The sequence below is a fragment of the Hibiscus syriacus genome, unplaced genomic scaffold, assembly GCF_006381635.1.
Source record: "Hibiscus syriacus cultivar Baekdansim isolate YM2019G1 unplaced genomic scaffold, ASM638163v2 tig00005154_pilon, whole genome shotgun sequence".
In the NCBI taxonomy this organism is placed as follows: domain Eukaryota; kingdom Viridiplantae; phylum Streptophyta; class Magnoliopsida; order Malvales; family Malvaceae; genus Hibiscus; species Hibiscus syriacus.
Window position 1 is genome coordinate 148,875 of NW_024062045.1, and position 21,083 is coordinate 169,957.

Sequence of the window (21,083 nt, forward strand, 5' to 3'; positions counted from 1 at the left end):
CGAGCAACGGAGTGTTTGTTCGTGGAGTTTATGTACGGCTCTATCTTCTTCCTAAGATGCCCGTGCTTTTGCCTTCTGCAAACATCCTCTCTGTCTTGCTACTTTAAATACATAACATATAACATTATTGTCCAAACCCAGAATATATCCTAATCCTACTTCCTTTCTTCTCCTCAGAATTGTCTTTTACTTGCTTGGGGTCTGAATCTCATCAGTCCTCTGTTTTATTTAGGGTGAAGTTCTTAATTTGCCAGCTTCTTGTTGCTTAACCTTTGAATGATCTTTCTGTTGAAGTTTTTTGAATTTGGTTTTTGTTGTTGCAGATAAGGCAGTGGAGATAGAGTGTTGAGAAGATGGATACCAGAGCCAGGGTGTCTCTGCAGTCCAGGAAAGTTCCATTGAAGCATGAAAAAGTAATAACTAATCATAGTTGTCAAGCATTTTAATCAATGGCTAAATTGGGATCTCTTTAATTACTGCTTATTATTACACTTTGAAGGTTGAAGATTTTTTAAAGTAGGCATCTTTCATTGCAACCCCAGGTGGATTTACCCGGAAAATGTCAACTTTATAGGCTTAATAAGGCTGATTGTGTCTTAACTCTTTTTCTCTTTGAAGGAGAAGGCAGAAATGCAGCCAACAGTCGCCACAAAGGCAGTGAAAAACCGACGAGTCTTGACCAATGAGAGAAAAATGGCTCTCCAACGAGATGTATAGATTTCTTTACCAAGACTGAGTTACAAGTTTCGGATTTCATTTTCTTATCTCTTTTGTTGATTGTAATGAAACTTGAAAGCTTTAATATTTTATCAGGTTGATAAACTGAAGAAGAAGCTTAGACAAGAAGAGAATATCCATAGAGCTTTGGAAAGAGCTTTTAATAGACCTTTGGGAGCTTTACCTCGTCTTCCTCCCTATCTCCCTCCTTCAGTTAGTAATTCACCATTGTTCTTTCCTTCAAAAACTTGAGAAACTTGAAGGAATAAGCTGAGGAAGTGATTAAAATTGCTCATTCTAATGTTGGGTTTTGATTTAGCAGACATTGGAGCTTTTAGCCGAAGTGGCGGTACTCGAAGAGGAGATCGTCCGGCTCGAACAACAAGTTGTACACTTCAGACAAGACTTGTATCAAGAAGCTGTCTATATATCATCTTCAAAAAGAAACACGGAAAATCCAGCTGATTCGAGCGAGGCGTGCCTGGAAAATCCGAAAACTTTGACTCAGAATTCATCGATGGCAAGTCATCTGCAATCATTCTCCGGTGAGTTTTATGTTTTTTCTAATGTCTCATGAGTCATGTCAATGCCATTAAACTTTAGTCTTCGTTTTTGTTTCAGATGATAAAATGGAAAAAGAGAATCAGTCTCGTACTAATTCCACAAAGAGCAATAAAGGACCCTTAGTACATAAAAGCCAATCTGTTGGAACTCCTTTGAAGAGACCTGTGATCGATGCGAAGCCAGCAGAGAAACGCTTAGATCCTCCAAGATCGCAGGCATGAACCAATTTCATTTCATTTGAGTTATAGAAAGACTTTTTCGCAGCTAATTGTATATGGCATGCTTTACATTTTCAGATAGAATGCAGAGTGAGAGACCAAGGCAATGCAGAAGCAAGAAATATTAGCATCCCGGCCGAGAGAATGTTGAGAGTCGATGGACCGAACAAGGTTTCGGAGGAGCTTGTAAAATGTTTGTCCAGCATTTTCTTAAGAATGAGTTCAGTAAAGAGAAATCCTACTGCAGAAACTTTCCCTTCATTATCATTGATTGGGTCGGAAGAAAGCCGTGAAGAAACCGGATTTCGGGATCCTTATGGAATTTGTTCAAATTCTGCAAGGAGAGATATTGGCCCATACAAGCATTTAGTTTCAATTGGTGATGACTCGATCAATCTAAACCGAACTTCGAATTCTTTATTTCTGTTGCACAGATTGAAGTAAATCATCTTTTCTTTGTTCATTTGATGTATTTTCTATTGTTTATCAAAATTCCAAAAAATTGTAATGGATTTTTTGTGCTGCATTTCTCAGACTCCTCCTTGCAAGACTTGCCTCCTTGAACTTGCAGAACCTTAACCATCAAGAGCAGCTTGCATTTTGGATCAATATCTATAATTCCTGCATGATGAATGTAAGTGACGGATCGTGAATATAAAAACCGAAAAGAAAAGAATTAGGCTTGTATTACATATTCGAACTAGTGGCTTAATTTGTATATAAAGATTCATACTAGTTTAAAACATGACTCCCATATCCCACATTGTCTTTATGATGGTACTTTAAATTTCAATGAATTTGGTTTCTTCTATTATACTTGGTTTACTCCAGTGGATTGAATCAGTTTTAACACTTGATATTGGTTCAGACATTCTTAGAACAAGGAGTACCAGAGAGTCCAAAGATGGTTGTGGAAATGATGAGAAAGGTCAGGATGTCCCAGAAACATGATTTTCTTATAACATTGTTGCATATTAGTACAACCACATTGGCCTAACAGCAATTCAATTGCCTATTCCATGTAACAACAGGCAACAATAAATGTTGGGGGACACCAGTTGAATGCAATAACCATAGAACATTTCATTCTCAGATTGCCCTACCACTCAAAATTTGTAAGTGGTACCTCATTTTACTTTGTTTTGCAAACTTATCCGTTCTTTTCTTCTTCAGTTTGATAATGAAGTCTGTCATATATCTTGAATCTTGGTCAGACTTTTTCTAAGGGTGCCAAGAATGATGAAATGACCGCCAGGAGCATGTTTGGATTGGAACTATCTGAATCATTGGTGACATTTGCCCTTGCATGTGGAAGCTAGTCCTCTCCTGCTGTAAGTTTTAACTTTGTATCAGAGTTAGTCATCATCTACTCTCAGTGGTCCATGTATCATTGATTTGCCGCTGTCACCCGTTTTAATGTCATTGCCATTATTTTCTTCTTTCTCCTTTACATTTTATCTCCAAAGCACCTTACTAGTTATCTAATACTGATACTGATAATTGTTTGTCGACCGAAGGTTCGAGTATATACCGCTTCTCAAGTTGAGAACGAATTGGAAGTGGCAAAGAGAGAGTACTTGCAGGTTGCAGTTGGAATCTCATCAACAAAGTTTGCAATCCCAAAGCTGTTGGAATGGTACGTGCTTGACTTTGCCAAGGACTTGAAATCCTTGCTTGATTGGATTTGCCTTCAATTACCTAGTGAGCTAGGAAAAGAAGCACTGAAGTATCTTGAAAGAGCCCAAAGTGAGTCTCTCTTACAGTTTGTTCAAATTATACCGTATGAGTTCAGCTTTAGGTACCTTTTATGTACATAAATAAATCATTTTACCATTCACTTAGAATTTTGCTTACACAGTTCCAAGGGTGTTTGCAGTATTGCTTTTGTACAGTCTAATATCAAATACCAAGTATAGAATAATTGTAAGTAGTTGTGTATTTCTACATGTACTTAATAAAAGTTTGGGGAAGAACAATAACAGAAGCCAGACTTTTTCCGGTTCGTGCCTACTTTTTATGGATCGATGCCTCAAGCTAATATTACAGGATGCTTTGTTGAAGTATATTCATTGAAAAGAGGGGAACCATAGACTACTTGACAATGATAATTAAGAATGTGAAGTTTCATTCAAGAGAAATGTTGTACAAGTTTAGTGTGCATGCCCCCTTTTAAAGGAGAAACTGAAGAGTATTTCCAACTACCATTATGAAGCCTGGCACTCAAGGAAAGCAACAGATACCTGATGCAGATATCCGCAAGCTGGTCCATAAGTAGCAGGAAGTTCTTATTTCTTCCATGTTTAAATCAATGCAAGGCATGCTTTTCTATGCTTGTGATATGTTTGGACCACTATTTTTGACAAAGAATACACTAAAGTTTTAATTCCAGCAATCTAATTTGGTTAGACCTCACACAATAAACACTTCAAAGATTCAAAGTTATTGAAAACTTTTTTTTCAAGAGAACTAATATAAGAGTTAAACTATCCGGGTTTGCAGGGGTCATATTTGTTGCTTGCACAGATATTTTAGCGGGAATGTGACAAAACTAGCCGAGGGCATTAATTATGATAAACCAGTGCCGTCAACTGCTAAGAAACCCTGAAAAGAAGGGCTGATGGGATCGGAACTTTGTCTTGGGCTCAAAACAATTTAATGTCTAAACAAAGTGGTCCTAATTTCTGCCCCTCCCATATGTGGACTACATACATTCTACACATGCATAGCTAATATAAAGCCTATATGAAGCAAAGGACATTATAGCATTTGCAAGGTGGCCATAGTTAAAGCAGTGAAGCCATTAGTTTTCATGGTGGCGTAGTATATTTAATTCTCCTTTCATTTGCCCAGGCTACCCTCTGCTCTGCTGTGATGATAATGAAAATGGACTTAAAGCCATTGCCATGAGGACCATGGCAGTGGCCCTAAAATTGGTCGTTCTGGAAATGAATACATATGTAAAATACCAAATCTTTTTATCTTAGGCATTAAAATAGAGTACGACTTTATGTTGTTAAAAACATCTTATTAGCAAATATAGTTCATAGAACGGTGATGATAATCAGGTTAATATTCAGGTTTACAGAGATGAAAAGGTCTTTTTTACATGCTCTAAGTGCAGGCTTTGGCAATCAAACTTCCTGAAAACTATAAGACTGTTAATGGTACCAGAAATTCATGCGTCAAAGTTATCTATTTTAATTGGCGTAATGGGATCGTCAACATTGAAGCCTCCAATCAACCGTGCAAAAAACACCATCTGTTGTTCTAATGTGAATTTGATGTTCTCAGCCGTTCAAGCAGTGTCGGTGGGATTGATCATATTTCAGTATGACAAAATTTTAAAGACATGCAGGGTGGAATATTGTATACCTTGCGGAAACCATGCTGTTCTCCCTCATACTCCACAAGAGCAACAGGCAAACCCTTTTCCTTCAATGCCTTGTAGATTTTACGAGCTTGATCCGGGGGTACAACCTGTGACATGTAAAGGCTATTCAAGATACTGAAGTCCGCTTTAATTGTGCTATATTAATTGTTGAAGACAAATTTTACCGCAACAAAGGTCATATATTACAAGCAAGATACTCATCTCAGCTATCACTTAGTTTACCACTTAATTTGAACTCAAATTCTAAGGAAATAATAAAGAAACAAATATTATAATACTAACAAAAAACCTCAGTTATGCCACAATCTGCAAGTCTTCAGAAATGTCACTCAAGTCTTATTAACCAAAATAACCCTTTGATCTTCATTATTGTGTCCAAAAAGGAAGTTGAAAATTTTCGTACCTTATCTTCCAGTCCCTGAAAGAGAATGATGGGGCAAGAAAATTTATCAACAAAATTGATTGGTGATCTATCAAAGTAAGCCTTCTCATCTCCTGAAATGGTCAGAGGGATATGATAAGCAACTCAATGGAGAAATTTAAAATCAAACTCAGGCATTGGTTATCCTTTTCTACTTACCAACGAGTTTATCAAGATAACGGGATTCAAATTTATGTGTTTCGGCCCTCAACAAGCTCAGGTCAGCTACCTGTTCACAGAAAATTATATAACATATAAAGCAGATCAAACAAAAGATAACGAAAGATGCCAGAGTTAAATTGAAAATAATGATGATATCAATTACCCCATAGAGGGAAGCTCCAGCCTTGAATGTATCTCTAAAAGCAAGGGCTGCTAAGGTCGTGTACCCACCAGCAGAGCCTCCAGTTATACAGAGTCGTTTTTTATCTACTTTCCCATTCTCCAGCTAGAGAAATAAAATGTTATCATGACTGATCAGTGTTATATATAAGCATATCTCCATCCCTTAGAAATTTGGTAACAATTGAACTAAGTACCAAAAATCGAGCACAGCTGCAGCAGTCATCAACAATTCCCCAGCGCCCCAAAAGTCGTTCACGAAATTCTCTTCCGTAACCTACAAAATTGTGTCATGTAATTCAAGCATGGCACCATATTAAATCAGATATAAACATAATTAATTTGTTCAAAGATGTTAATGATGCCGTCAAGGAGGTTTCTGCATATTTTGCCAAGGCAAGGAGAACATACCAGTGCTTCCACCATAATTAACATCCACAAATGCCCAACCTCGACTAGTCCAGTACTGAATACTGAGATTCAAAATTCCACGAGTTTCAGCAGTAGGCCCTCCTGCCACATATTACATAAGATTACATGTCATAATGCAATCAAATACAGAAAAGAATTTGCTAATCCGCTGGAGACAAAATTCATTAAGTGAAGGGCATTTAACAAGTTTTCATGATAAGAGAATACCATACCATGACTTTTCAACAGCAATGGTGGTTTTTCTTCCTGGATAGTTTGATAAAGGAGATTTGTTGGTGGATAATAGTATGCATAGGAATTTTGACCAGTAACCTCAGTCGGAAATTCAATTAACTCTGGCTGGCTGAAGTAGGACTCGTACTTTAAACAATCTGATGAAGATGACCAAACAATCTTGAAATCAACTACATTTAATTGATGACCATCTAGAGTCACCTTCAAAAACAATAAAAGACTGTTATGATTGTAATCAAAGGACCTCTAAAATATTATTAACATGTAGAGATTAGGACATCCTTACCTTAGCCACTGATGAAGGTTGAACTGCAGAGGCTCCCTCAACATACAGATAATTATTCCATGAAGTCTAAAATAAATCACATACATCTTTAAAAAGACGTCATTATAATTTCCTAAGCACAAATAATTTTTTGGGGATTTTGAAAGTACAATATTGTCTATATCCGTGAAAGGAATATCGAGCTGAGAAAATGGACCCTGAACATCATCCAAAATTCCAAGATATGACCTCCCATTCTGCCTGCATTCAAAAATCCACAAGTTCACTCAACAAAATCGAAAACAGTTTTTATTTTTTTTTCAAAGACCTTATCCATATATTGAAGTGTGTTGGCCAGTAATTTTCTTATAATTACCTGTAGGTGCAAGCAATTAAGGTTTTTCCAGTCTCGCTCTTGATGAACTCGTAAGAATTCATTCCAAAAACCCATAGTGGTCTTGCAAACTCAGCATTCAAGGGATAAAGTGGAAGCACCTCATTCCTAGATTCAACCTGTTTCCAGAGATGATAAGAGGTGATTAATTTGGAGGGGAAAAAGAGAAAATGAAAACAAATAATAAAGTAATTAATGAGACTGGTTCTACAATGCAAGTTAGAAACTAATAGAAACAACCAACGAATTTTGTGGAGATATTAATTTATGGGAAACTGTTGGCCATGTCGGACTAAATACATTGTTATTATTGATTTTTTTTTTAAGAAGATGCATCATGTAACCATGGACAATGGGCTGAGCTTGACACTGCTGGCTATAAAATGCAGTTTTAAATAGACAAAAAGGAACTTACCCACTTATGGAGATTCCAAAATCCATTTTTTCTATCTGTAATGAAATAAAGTTCTCCTGCACATATTTGAATCTATTTTAATATTTCACTGATAAAATTGTCAAACAACCTATACATGAATAATCACTTTCCTATAAGATCAGAAAATATCAAAAGGAAGAGAAAAACATTGAATTAATTGGCCCAAACCAGGCAGAAATGTCACAGTCAGTATTTAGACATTGATATTGCAAGATTAATGTCAAATTTCTGAATTTCATTGATATTATTTCATTAATGCAAACTCTAAAACGTGATTGTTTGCCTAAGTATGATATCATGAAAGCCTAAATTTCATATTTAGAACTGTCCACGAAATAAGAAAATTATTATCGAATACCAATAGGGGACCATTTTGGTTCTGTAGGAGACTCCACAATTTCAGGATCATAACCAGCTACACAAACACGTTTGTACACATCTCTGCATGACATACGAATCCATAGATATCAATATATTTATAGTACCAAAAATGAAGAGAATCAACAATCCAGAACATGTCAACTTTCAATTTGAAAAAGGAACTAAAAGAACTGATAGAAATCGGTTATAGGAAATGAAAAGAATGCCGAAGAAAAGCTATGTGGACAATGAAAGAATTCAACTCACCCATTCTCAGAAATATAGCCAACCCAAAGCTCTGATTTATCCCATGGCATGTTGGGGTGACTCCATTCAATCCAAGCCATTCTTTCACCTTTGGGATCCAATCGAGGGAAAGCATAGAAATCATTGCCACTCACTAATACTTTTGGTTCTGGAAGTTAACAAAAGGACACAAAATTCACTGCTCGTAAACATATGAAACAACAAACAATAATTGATAACATTGAGTTTAACATATAAGGAAAGAAGAACAAAAATCAAACCTGAAAAATCATATTGTAATCAACAACACAATAATTTACAAACAAGATGAATCTATTTCCAGAGATTTTTATACCTTGGATAGTCACGTCATCAAGTGGTACTGCTGTGATTGTTGTGGTTGAATTTATGCAACTTACACGGCGATCTATCAAGGTGATACAATTGAATCAACAAAAAGGGACAATTTGACAACCCCATTAACACTAGATATAAGCAACATATAAAAAAGGTCTAACCTTCCGTTACAGTGATATAACGGTTAAACCTTGAATCAAAAATCCCATCAGCATAACTGACATCGGGTCCTCCATAATTGGGAGTGATTGGTGCTGGACAAGAATCTGCTTCCCCATTCATTGGCATCAGTTAATCAAAGCAAAAAAAAAAAAATTAAAAACTGTTACTTTGAAGAGTAAAAACAAAATGAAAATATGAACCTTTGGAATTGATTGCTTGCTTGTACAATCTCTGATCTTTATAATTGGAGAAAACCACAGTATCCCCAGAAATCCTAAACGCCCCTCCTCCATACTCTTGAGCCAGCGTCCGAACAGCAAACTCCGGTGGAGTAATATCAATCGGTTCATCTCCAGCTTTACATGCTTCTTTAACAAGGACCACCCTCCTATTTTAAATATATAGATAAAATAAAAATCAGAACTTGAAGCTTTGAATATACAAAAACATCAAAATGGGTGTTGGAGGTTTAAGAGTTTCAAATTACCCTGACTCAGATGGGCGTGATTCGAGCCAAAAGAGATGACCTTGAGGGTCAACAGCGGTGCCTCCAAGCCGTTTAGAGGAGCCCGAAACCACATCGGCGGTGATGGGGGATTTCCAGGAGCCGTACGGAGCTGTAATTTTGTTGTCTTGTGAAGAAGCCATTGTTTTGAAAATCTGGGGTTGACTCTTCTTCTTAGTAGCAACGGTAAAGATGATTCTTTTACTGAAATGGCGAAAAATGAGAGCAGAGGAGAGTGGTGAAGTAGCGGAAGTACAGAAGCGAGTGAGGGTGGAAATAGCCATCGGCTGTTTAACTCAAATGGATCACATGTAAGCAGGTGTATTTGGGTGGATAGAGTTCAAGTCATCCATGAGTCATTGTAACCATTGGATCTTTAGAATCTATGAGTAAGATTGATGGTGAGGTGACTCGGGCTTTCAATGTGGGTCCCAACTCGAATTCCAGATTTTTTGCGTCATACACGTATTGATAGGAGTGATATGAGGCGATTTTCTCGATATATTTTCGGTGATCAGTAATATTATCGATCTAATACCGGTCAGATTATGTTTTTCGATCTAACATCTTTAGCAGTAAAGCGCGCCCCTGCACTGCGCTATATTATAATATAATATAGCGCTATTTTTAAATAAATGATCGGTGGTGACTCCAATCCACATTTTTCAAGTCCAATCCCAATTTCGGGGCCCAACCGAAAGACGGTTACGACAGCTTGGCGACTCCGCTGGGGACAGGTAAGTGAGTCAGGCCAGAATTAATTTTCAGTTGTCTTTTTATGCGAAAATAGTAAATTTAAATTTAAATTTATTTATTCGATTCCAATTAGTTACCTTTGATTATTTTTGAAATAAATAGTTGTACTGACATTTTTTCAATGATTTCAGATTTTTAAAGTTTTCCATTTAAGGCTCTATACCCGAGCTCCGAACCCGTTTTAAGTGGGGGTGAAAGCGACGCATTCGTGTGAATTTATTCACCGCATATGCCTAGCAAGTAGCCTTCGGGATTCATATACCTTATGTCTTCGTGTGAATTTATTCACCGTGCGGGCATAAGGGAATGTGTCCTCTCGAGTTTAACTTAGTCCACACAAGCTTGTAATAGGCTTAGGACTAAGGGTCTGGCAAGCCCAAGGGGGAACCAGCAAGGAGAACTCGAGTACCTTTTTAGAACCTAAACCGGGAGAGTACAGAGAATTAGAGCCCACCCCAAAACCTCATTCCAAACCCTAGGCTATTTTGTTTCATGCTTTATTTTCTGTTCAAAGCATGCGAACTAGACAAATATGCGGTTAGGATTTGTTTGAAATTAGCATGTGGGATAGAAATCATGTCCGGGTAGGAATATTAAGCATGTTCGGGTAGATATCATGTGGGGTAGGACTTTTATTTTCATGATTGCTTTTTATTATTTTCACATCACTAACCTTTTTCATTAATTGTTCTCTTTTGTTTTGTTTTCATCATTCGCATCATTTAAACGAGGTGTTGATCCACCAAAAATGTGTTTGTTAAACATAAATAATCTGCATTAATGGACAAAGGAGTTATAATACAAAGATACAAAAAGCTCAGAAGTCCAACCGTGATCAAAGAATACTCGGAGGCAAGGGTTGCAGGGGCAAGACGAGGAAATAGTTACTGACCTGGAGAGTCCTTTCAAAAATTACGAGAACAAGATGGTGAAACCCTAGCTAAGCCGGAGACCATCATTGATGAATTCCAAAAACAAGTCGACAAACTTCGGATGGAGGGTTCCAATGGCACTTTCGTTTGGAACGAGCTCGGCATAGAGTGAAGGCCGGAGATGCAATCATTCGAGACCTTTTTTGGGGCAAGCAACTTATCACCCGCACAAGTTTAGCCAAAGGAACCGGAATGGTTCGACAGGATATTCAACCGGTGAAAAAGCGGAAGACGAATCAACTTTCCAGAGGCTGTGCAGAATCTATACCATCAAAAAAGTTTTTTTGTCTCTTCAGACGTAACATTTTTGTCCCCAATAAGGATTATTCAGAATAATAGACACATTTTTCGGATCAATGCCTCGAACATTTCATGCATCATACATTCAGACATATTGTGCATTTTGTTACTTTTCTTTACATTCGCATTATGATTCCTTTTTTTTCATTGCATTCACCTGTCTCATCAAAAATGAGAATATTCCGACCCTATGACATATAAGGAGCTTTACCAACATTTGTTCGACGCACATGTGGTGTCACCATATCCAGAGAAATCCATGAAGCCCCGTACCCCAGGTAGTATGATGAGAACGCTCATTGCAGCGGAGTCCCGGGGCGCACTATCGAGAATTACTCCACAATCAAGAGAATCATACAGAAAATACGTAACAAGAATCGGATCGACTTCAACAACTTGGGGGCATCCAAGTGAGGAAGACCATTTCATCATTTGAGACATTTTGTTTGAATTTGTTTTTCCATTTTTTTTTTCTCAAAGTTTTTATAAGGACTTTTAAATAAATTTATGTTACTTTAAAAATGTTAAGCAATGAATCACATTTGCAAACTTGCAATTCTTTGAATATCATTTGAATTAAGAAACTCTGTGAATGGTGCAACGTTACGGATCTTTGACAAAGTAACATGTTTTAAGACAAGGACCTTGACCTTACCCAGAATATACACTCAAACACCGTACCATGCTCTTGCAATTAACCAATGTAACCTTTTCCTTTCATAAGGTGCGAACAACATGGGGCATCATTTGCATATGACCATTACTATGCTTTTTATTTAAGACGTTCAATGATGATCACGATCTTCACAGATGGAATAGTCGACTAGGTGAATCTAGTTTAGGCCAGTTGCTTGAAAATTGAACTCTAAAGATGAGATTCCTGGACTTTCAAAAACACCTAGACTATGACAAGTTCTTCTTGACAATCTTAAGAAATTAAATCCGTAAAAACTGAGCTATTCCGCTAAGGCAATTGGTTATAGAGGAAACTTGAAAGCACTGGCCTTATGAGTAGATGTCATTCAAACCATGACATTGCTCGGACACTTGGCAATTCGGTGTTTGCTCCACTGCTTTTGTCAGGCCGAAGACTTTGTGATGAGATGAACCCTTCAGTTAACTTGATAACTGTGATTATAATATTAAGTTGTCCCTCTAAAGCAATTGGTTAAACGCCCCGGCTTTATGGATTCAGCTAGCCAGATAACGGCAAATTAAATCGAATTTATCTAAGCAAGAAATTTTCGGTAAAATGGACTAAGGGAGTTAAGGAACACCTGTTATAGTCAACTACACACGAGCACTCAAGAATTTCATTTTTAGACCGATATTTTTTACACTGCCTTCGTTAGAGGAGCCTACAAAGCTTGAACAAATGGAAGATTTCAGAGGACCGAAATAAAAGGTCTAGTAAGTAATCATGCTAGTTGCGTCATTTTGTCCGCACCCAATTGAAATACCAAAACATGTTGCGATATTTAAAAACATGACATTTTGGGTTACCAAAACCTTAGAAAGGAGGCCAACCTAAGGCTAACTCATCCATTTGAACATTTGTCAAAGAGCTGTGACTCTAAAAGCATTAAAAGAGCTCTTGATTCCTTTGATATTTTTTGAACTCACGTTTACAATTTGAGTCAATTGTCAACAATATTTTTCAACATTTTTCTCCTAAAACAAGAAAAATGAGAAAAACATTTTCAAACAGAGTAGTCTCAGATTTGAAAGATCTGTAAAGCCAAAGCTCGAGAAGATAGTGGGGCACGATCGATTCTAAGGACCTCATTGACAGATAAAGCACGAGACTCCATCCAGGAGATAACACATAATTCATATATATTGCATGTATCTTAGACATACTTAGGTGCATCACATTCATCATGTTAGCATACATGTTTTTGCAGCTTTTAGAGTCAAGTTTTGACTTCAGGATGAAGAATACTCGATTCTCAAGCACCTTCAAAGAAGGATGGTGGTTGCTTAACTCGGCAGTAAGGAGCTACACCTCAACCGACTTGATATCTCAGAACCAATTTCAGATAGGTTCGAGAACCAGTTCAAAACAAATCCAGTTCGACTCAAACTCATCCATGAGCATCATGTTTCCAGTTAAAACTCTCAAGCCAGATTTCAATTCCACGACGGAAGATATCCGACTCAAAATTTGGCGAAAAGGGTCATCATTCATTTAAAGGAAATTTACAGCACAGCTTAAGTCAAGAAAAGTTGGTTGTCAACAAATAACTTCTCAATTTCAGAGCCAATTTCAACTTCACAACGAAGGATATTGGACTCCAGACAACGTAAGTTCAACTTCATGACGAAGGGACCGCTGGTTGTTAATAAACATTTCCCAATTTCAGAGCCAATTTCAACTTCACAACGAAGGGTATTGGACTCCAGACAACGCAAGTTCAACTTCATGACGAAGGGACCGCTGGTTGTCAACAAACATTTTCAATTTCAGAGCCAATTTCAACTTCACAATTGGACTCCAGACAACGCAAGTTCAACTTCACGACGAAGGGACCGCTGGTTGTCAATAAAAATTTCTCAATTTCAGAGCCAATTTCAACTTCACAACGAAGGATATTGGACTCCAGACAACGCAAGTTCAACTTCACGACGAAGGGACCGCTGGTTGTCAACAAACAACTTCTCAAATTCAGAGCCAATTTCAACTTCACAACGAAGGATATTGGACTCCAGACAACGCAAGTTCAACTTCATGACGAAGGGACCGCTGGTTGTCAATAAACATTTCCCAATTTCAGAGCCAATTTCAACTTCACAACGAAGAGTATTGGACTCCAGACAACGCAAGTTCAACTTCACGACGAAGGGACCGCTGGTTGTCAATAAACATTTCTCAATTTCAGAGCCAATTTCAACTTCACAGCAAAGGATATTGGACTCCAGACAACGCAAGTTCAACTTCATGACGAAGGGACCGCTGGTTGTCAACAAACATTTTCAATTTCAGAGCCAATTTCAACTTCACAATTGGACTCCAGACAACGCAAGTTCAACTTCACGACGAAGGGACCGCTGGTTGTCAATAAACATTTCTCAATTTCAGAGCCAATTTCAACTTCACAGCAAAGGATATTGGACTCCAGACAACGCAAGTTCAACTTCACGACGAAGGGACCGCTGGTTGTCAATAAACAATTTCCCAATTTCAGAGTCAATTTCAACTTCATAGCAAAGGATATCGTGTTCATTTGCAGCACAACTTGAATCTAGAAGGGTTGTCTGCCAACCAAAGACCTTGGAGTTCGACTACGCTTAACTCCAAGGCACATCATTTGCAGTATAGCTCAAGGCAAGAAGGGCTATTTGTCAACCAAAGACCTGACGAGTTCGATTCCATTCAGCTTGATAACAGCGATGAATTACCTTCTGGAAGAATTTTCAAGCCGAAATCTTTAAACCGAGGAAAAGACAAAGGCCCAATTCCAGGAAGCTCAATCACATTTTAGAAGACCAGACAAAAACTGGTGGTCTTTTTCGTCTTTGCCCTATTCTTGTTAACACAAGAATGTGCAAAGAGGGGCAGCTGTAGACACCCGTTTTTGACCGGGTTTTATATTTCTATTATTATAATTTATTTATTATTATTTATAATTTCTTTATTTTATTTTTTGTAGGAACCCATGTTCAAACCTACTACTCCACCACTACCCACTACCCAAAAATAAGGGAACCTCTATTGCTATCTCCACCATTCCACTACCCCACTATTATCTCAACTACACACCTACCCACCTACTCCACTACCACATGCATCAGGGAGCAAATGGCATGGATTTGGAGTGTTTGAAATTAGCTTTAAATAAGGGGGGAATCGGAACAAAATCTCGGGGTGGGGGTCTCTTTTTGATGCTACGTGGTTGAAGGCCGGAGAGAAAATTATGAAACCTTGTGGGAAGGGTAGACGCCCAAAAGAAGAACCAAAATAGCGTGAAGCGCCAAACCCAGCCCTGTCTCCATTCCATCCAACGAGTGAAATTTGAAGAATACACGGCGATGCTGCAGCTAAAGGGGACCGGCACAAACGCTGAACACGGGAAAAGAATAACAAAATCTCGGGGAAAGCCAAAGTTTTATCTGTTTCTTGTAAACAAAGGAATAATTTTCGGAAATGGCGTTTACTGTTACTTATTCTTCTTCGGCTGCAATTTCCGGTTCCAGCTTTTCTCGTTCTAGTTCTTTCTCAGTCATCAAAGTTGCGCAATTTAGTTCACTTCGGCTAGAGGATAGCCATGCAACGGTGAATCAATCTAAAAAATGTTGCGCCATGAAGCCCTTGAATGCAGTGCCAAAAAGGAATGATTCCCTGCTTCCTTAGGCTGCAAGCATCTCTGCTCCTGAAGTGTCAGAAAAAGTTGAGGTGGAGGATTTTGAGCAATTGGCCTAAGAACTTGACAACGCATCTCCACTTGAAATCATGGATAAGGCTTTAGAGAAGTTTGGAAGCGACATCGCCATCTCTTTCAGTGTTCCTGTTGTTAATGCTCAGCACCATTTCGTGAACGAAATGGCCAAATTCCAAGAAAGGTTAAACCTATCCTTGAAGGTTTGCCAAGATAAGTTTGAATCGGCTAAATTTCAACAAAATAAGACCGATGCAAACAATGAGCTGGAGTCGTGTGTCAACCCGTCGAAAGTTGTCATCACCAAGTTCAAACTCGACAAGGATCGTAAGTCGTTGCTGGATCGTAGAGCCAAGGGACGCGCCGCTGCCGATAAAGATAATGGCACCACTTTCTCAACTACTGTGGAGAGTTCCGAGATCCGGATTCAAAACAGGGTTGCTGCTACTCTCGTTCCTCACAGGTTTTTTCATTGCCAGCTTTGTTTTAGATCTAACAATAGTGGGCTTAGAGAATACTGAAGCAACAAAGATTATTTGTCATCATTTACAAATAGCTATGGAATTTATTGGTGCCAGTGCAAAAAATTTCAAAGAGTGGGGTTCACGCTATTAATTTATATTTTATTCAAAGTGGTTTACTTTCAAAGAGTGGTTTGCCATTAACTGGTCAGGTTCACCAATTATTATTGTTTTTATTTTATTATTCTTTTTTTTCTTTCATTTATTTAACATTAATTTTTTTTATTGTATGACATTTTTTATTTTTAGGTATACTTTCAATCTATAAAAGGTAACCAATTTGAATTGAATTTTTAATTTGGCACCACGTGAGGTATAGCGTGCCCCTGCACCGTGCTATACGGTGAGCTGACGCCACATGGGTATAGTATGGCCCTTGCAGCGCGCTATACGCCACGTAGGGGTATAGCGTGGATCAGGTACCGCATTATACCTTTACTCCCGACATAATTTTATATAGTGCGGGATAGGTACCGCGACATACCTTTACTCTGACATAATTTTATATAGCGCGGATCAGGTACCGCGTTTTGTATAACTTTCCTCGCTATAAATATCATTCTCCGCCGGTTAATTTCTCACATCTTTCCTCTCAACTTATAAATTAATACAATAATTCCGTCAACGAGTTAATAATTCTGGCAATCTTCTCATATTTTATTTAGGAGTTCGTGCGATTTTTCGTTATAAGGTAATTTTGTTATAATTTTTATTATATTTATTGTTTATTATGATTATTTGAAAAAAATATTATACTAATTATTTTCAATTAATTTTTGTGTTTGTAAAATTGGAAAGCGGAAGCATACGTCGAAATAGTTTTGCGGTGCAGATAATAATATTAAATTATATTATTTAATTTATTTACATTGATGTGTAAAAATTTTATTGTGTTATATGTTTGTTTATATATAATTTATTAAATCAGGTTTGTTTAATTTATTTTTTTTGCAGATTTAATAGTGCCGCACTTTTAAACTCAAATAATGGAGCGACTTTCAGTTATTGTTTATTATGATGGTGAAATTCGAGAATATGAAACCGGCGTTGTTTTCGTATCAAATGAGCGTGTTAAAATATCATTCAAGAGAAACATAATTCTTGAGGAGCTGATAACGAAGATTTCGAGGAAAATTCATGTTGGAAGTAGTAGAAGAGTGTCGTCGTTGCAGTATAGATTTCCAACATCATTGTTGCCATTAACTTATACAGCGTTTGAACTTTTGAACAATGATGATGTTGAAATGATGGTTGAAGCTCAAAGTAATTATTCAGACGCCGCTATTAAGATGTATGCACATTTTGTTCAAGTGCGTGCTGTTCGAGGTCAATCATTAAGCTCCAACTATGGGCTGACTGAACAAGTTGATCAAGTTGACAGCCCGAAGACAGCAATGCGTAATGATTTTAATGCCATAATGGGGAGACATTCATCCGCAACTCCTTACGATATGTACCGAGGTAGGTTCACGAACAATCTGTATGGCAACATCGCGTCCAGTTCAAGGGGAAGGCATTCATCTGCAAATCCCTTTGACATTAATATGGAGATGCCATGGACGCAACCATCTGTGCAGTTTCCATTTGACGCGATGGCTTCAAGCTCTAGGGGGAGGCATTCGACTGCGAGCTTTTCGATCTCAATGTCGATATGCCTTTCAGTTCAAGGGGAAGGCGTGCAAGTAGTAGGTTATTCGACCTAAATGTGGATAGCATGAAGGAACCATCATCTCCACCAGAAGAACCGCTTCGTGAGCCTGGTGCGGATGGTGCTGAGACTGGACTATTCATTGACCCAAAATCACCGCAATTCAACTCCGATGATGATGAAGTTCCAGGAAATGTGGCACAAAATGACCATCTTGCACACATGTATGAAGCTGATTATGGTGCAATGTACGGGCCAGAATTTGCGGATATGCCTCATATCGGTGACTATGGGTATTACTCATCAATAAATAATGGTGAGTTATCTTTAGGCATGGAGTTTTCAAGCAAAGAAGAAGCGATGATGGCTATCAAAAATTACAATATCCGTAATTCTGTTCAGTCCAGAGTAGACCGCTCCACGACCGAAAAATATGTATGTTGAAGGCGGGTGAAGGAGATGGCGACATCTGGTAATGGAAAGGCGATGGTGGCATCATATATGGCGGCGGCATCATATATGGCGGCGGCATCATATATAGCTGCGGTCGCTGCTGGGAAGGTACTGCTTGTGCGCTGAGGATGAACCGGAAGCACCTGCTCTCCGTCCACGAGTCGGGGGACGATGGTGTTGTGTCGGTGAACGTCTCTGTCGACGTCGTGAAAATGTCTGCCCTCGTGCATCCTCGGGAAGTAGAAACGGTTTCCCGTTACTGTTGAACCACTCATAATAATCCTCAGCATACATCAAGAAGTCAGAAAAAAATGGGCTCTCTACGTGGAAGACGCCGATGTCGATCCTCCCACAACACGACCCGCCCATGATGCCTCACCAGCCAATCTGCATCTGTCTTACCGCGTCTATCTAAGCTATGCAACTCGTCCATATTGCGAGGTACTTCTGGAATTGGTTGAAAACAACCAAACTGCCGAAGCACGCGATCAGTGGAGTGCCACTCGACGGTCGCATAACAGATCAGAGGGACCATCGCCATCCAAACATCTAATGGACCCCTCAACTCAGGTGGGATCACCGCCCTCACATCATCAGTAGAATATGGCACCCATTCAAACTAAAACAAATAATATATAATTTTTATCAAAATAATAATCTAATTATATAACTATAATCTAAAATCGATTTTTAAACATTAAAATTCATACATGTGTGCCAGCCTTCTGATCGATTAGCACCCTAATCTTTTCTAAATCATCAGGTAGCTCCTGATGATTTTTCCTATCAGTAGACCACCTATTCAATGAAAAAAATTTTGTTATACGCTGTATAAAATTATTAATATACAAAATCAGCTTTATAATTAACTCAGAAGTAGTGGAAATACGAATGAGTTCTTCACAACGGGACATAAAAAGGGCAATCGATACCATGCCCAAGACTGCAGCAGCAAAAGACATCCGCCGATAGTATTACGCCTGTAGTCAGTGGCTCCACACATCTCCCTGTATAGCAAAGCCAAAACTGCCGAGCCCCAACTGAATGATCCAGCGAGACGAAAGTCGCTATGATGTCGCAACCACATGCAGTGAACTAGGTTACGCGATTTGTCTGGCATCAGCAACCCTCCTATCAGTTGCAATATGCATGCCCGTGCATACATCTTAACCTCATCCTCAGAGGTGTCTGCGCTCAACTCCCGAAAATTGGCATCTAACCAATTTAACGGTATCCTACCTCCGATAAAATTTTCTGGGACACGTCCTAGACTATCCCGACACAAAGCAGTCCAAGAACTGAAAGCTATCCCCGATATCACATCTCCATCCACCGGAAGCCCCAGGTGCATGGAAACATCCTCAAGCGTGATCGTGCACTCTTCGCACGGAAGATGAAATGTGTGGGTCTCCGGTCTCCACCACTCTACTAAGGCAGAAATCAGGTCTGGCTCTATCTTACAGTGACCCTGATATCTACCTATGTAACCGAATCCAGCCTCTACTAAATACGGCAAGACACGGCTGGGTATCACTAACTTAATATTCCTAATAAAAGGATCTAATACACAGTCCTTCTCTTAAAAATAAATAATTACAAAAATTAATTCTTAATCTAATAATCATGCATTAAATGAATCAACTAAATATTACTAATAATTTAAATTAAATTAAAACGTTAAAATGTTACCGTATCAGCAAAGTATAGAGATATATGATTTCCATCCGAGCGAAGTAGACTGCCTTCCATTATATATCTGTAAAAGAATTATATTAGTAAAATATTAAATAAAGTAAAAATATAATAGTAAAAATATTATAAAATATACCTTAAAAAGAGAGTATTTGAGAGAAATTTAGAGAATTTGAGAAAATTTGGTGTGATAAAAGTGATTGAGGATGGGGTATTTATAGGGAGGATAGGGACGTGAATTAGGGGTATAGCGCGCCCCCTGCACCGCGCTATACCCCACGTGTCAGATATACAGGTATAGCGCACTTCAGGGGCCGCGCTATACCCACGTGGCGCCAGCTCACCGTATAGCACGGTGCAGGGGACGCGTTATACCCCACGTGACGCCAAATTATCGTATAGCGCGGTGCAGATGACGCACTTTACTGCTAAGGATGTTAGATCGAGAAATATAGTATGACCGGTGTTAGATCGAAAATATTACCGGTCACCGATAATATATCAAGAAAATCGCCGTGATATGAATCAAAACGAATCAAATAAGTTAAGTAAAAAAATATTGAGTTTTACTGTATTTCATAATTTAAATTTTATTTTTAAAAAATTCAGTCGAATAGAATTGTTCTAATTTTTATATAAATTTATAGTTATTTATAATATTACTGTATGTCATCAGGGAGGTGATACAATTTGTTTTGAACAAAAATTGAAAATATTTTTAAAGGTTGGAATATCGGATGACTTACAACAAATTGGATCCTTATATTTTTTTTTATTAAGATCTTTAATTTGGTATGAACTATATCTTTTATCATTTCCGAACCTGAATCATAATCACATGCTATTATATTTTGTACTCTATCATCTATAATATTTTTTCAAATAATTTTATTTTATTATATCTTTGTATTGTATTTTTTTTTCAAATTAATATAATATGATTTCATTATACAAAGAGTTGAGACTTAATATAAATAATTGTATCTCTAATAATAATCATTCAAATAAAAATATCAAACCATTTAACAATAACCTAACGTAATCATAAACCCCCAAAAAAATAACAAACCATGAATCATATATTATAAATTTCATGTATTTTGTTATATTTTTTATATTTAATAAAAAAATCTTAAATCTATATATGATTATATATTTTTTATATAATCTATAATATTAACATATACATTTTTATATTTTTATCCTAATAAAAAGGTAAATTTAAATCTTTAAATCCGAATATATTAATAACCCCTAAAAAAGCTTAAATAAAAAAATCCTTAAATTATGTCTTTTTTGTTTTAAATCCGCAAATTATTTTTAATCGAAACAAACTCTTAAACTATTATACGTAATCATTT

The 21,083-nt window shown here is 37.6% G+C and overlaps 2 protein-coding genes across 5 annotated transcripts; one reads left to right on the forward strand and one right to left on the reverse strand.

Moving 5' to 3' along the window:
- The first annotated feature begins 241 nt into the window (after positions 1-241).
- LOC120198951 lies at positions 242-3,510 on the forward strand. 4 transcript variants are annotated; one of them, XM_039200180.1, is made up of 11 exons: positions 242-413; positions 619-711; positions 814-930; positions 1,040-1,262; positions 1,339-1,496; positions 1,578-1,939; positions 2,034-2,133; positions 2,368-2,427; positions 2,531-2,614; positions 2,714-2,830; positions 3,017-3,510. In XM_039200180.1, the coding sequence occupies exons 1-10, from the start codon at positions 354-356 to the stop codon at positions 2,816-2,818; spliced, it is 1,362 nt and encodes a 453-aa protein (XP_039056111.1). In that variant the 5' UTR covers positions 242-353; the 3' UTR covers positions 2,819-2,830; positions 3,017-3,510. The 4 variants fall into 4 exon arrangements, with proteins under 4 accessions (XP_039056111.1, XP_039056112.1, XP_039056113.1 ...); XM_039200181.1 differs by having other exon boundaries at positions 3,022-3,510; XM_039200182.1 differs by lacking the exons at positions 2,531-2,614; positions 3,017-3,510 and having other exon boundaries at positions 2,673-2,829.
- A 1,028-nt stretch (positions 3,511-4,538) lies between these two features.
- On the reverse strand, positions 4,539-9,357 carry LOC120198953. The gene is made up of 18 exons (XM_039200184.1): positions 9,027-9,357; positions 8,740-8,927; positions 8,539-8,643; positions 8,376-8,447; positions 8,042-8,189; positions 7,773-7,855; positions 7,394-7,449; positions 6,961-7,097; positions 6,755-6,845; positions 6,606-6,671; positions 6,298-6,520; positions 6,065-6,166; positions 5,851-5,930; positions 5,637-5,759; positions 5,471-5,540; positions 5,294-5,385; positions 4,873-4,976; positions 4,539-4,792 (listed from the first exon to the last, which is right to left on the reverse strand). Exons 1-18 carry the CDS (start codon positions 9,326-9,328, stop codon positions 4,675-4,677), a joined length of 2,160 nt encoding a protein of 719 aa, XP_039056115.1. The 5' UTR covers positions 9,329-9,357; the 3' UTR covers positions 4,539-4,674.
- Between the last annotated feature and the right edge of the window lie 11,726 nt (positions 9,358-21,083).

Coding starts and splice junctions, on each gene's coding strand:
- LOC120198951 (XM_039200180.1), top strand. CDS start 354: ATGGATACCAGAGCCAGGGTGTCTCTGCAGTCCAGGAAAGTTCCATTG. Junction 1,940..2,033: donor TTTCTGTTGCACAGATTGAA/GTAAATCATCTT, acceptor TGCATTTCTCAG/ACTCCTCCTTGCAAGACTTG. Junction 2,428..2,530: donor TTGTGGAAATGATGAGAAAG/GTCAGGATGTCC, acceptor ATGTAACAACAG/GCAACAATAAATGTTGGGGG.
- LOC120198953 (XM_039200184.1), bottom strand. CDS start 9,328: ATGGCTATTTCCACCCTCACTCGCTTCTGTACTTCCGCTACTTCACCA. Junction 5,541..5,636: donor CTGGAGCTTCCCTCTATGGG/GTAATTGATATC, acceptor TTCTGTGAACAG/GTAGCTGACCTGAGCTTGTT. Junction 5,386..5,470: donor TTATCTTGATAAACTCGTTG/GTAAGTAGAAAA, acceptor TGACCATTTCAG/GAGATGAGAAGGCTTACTTT.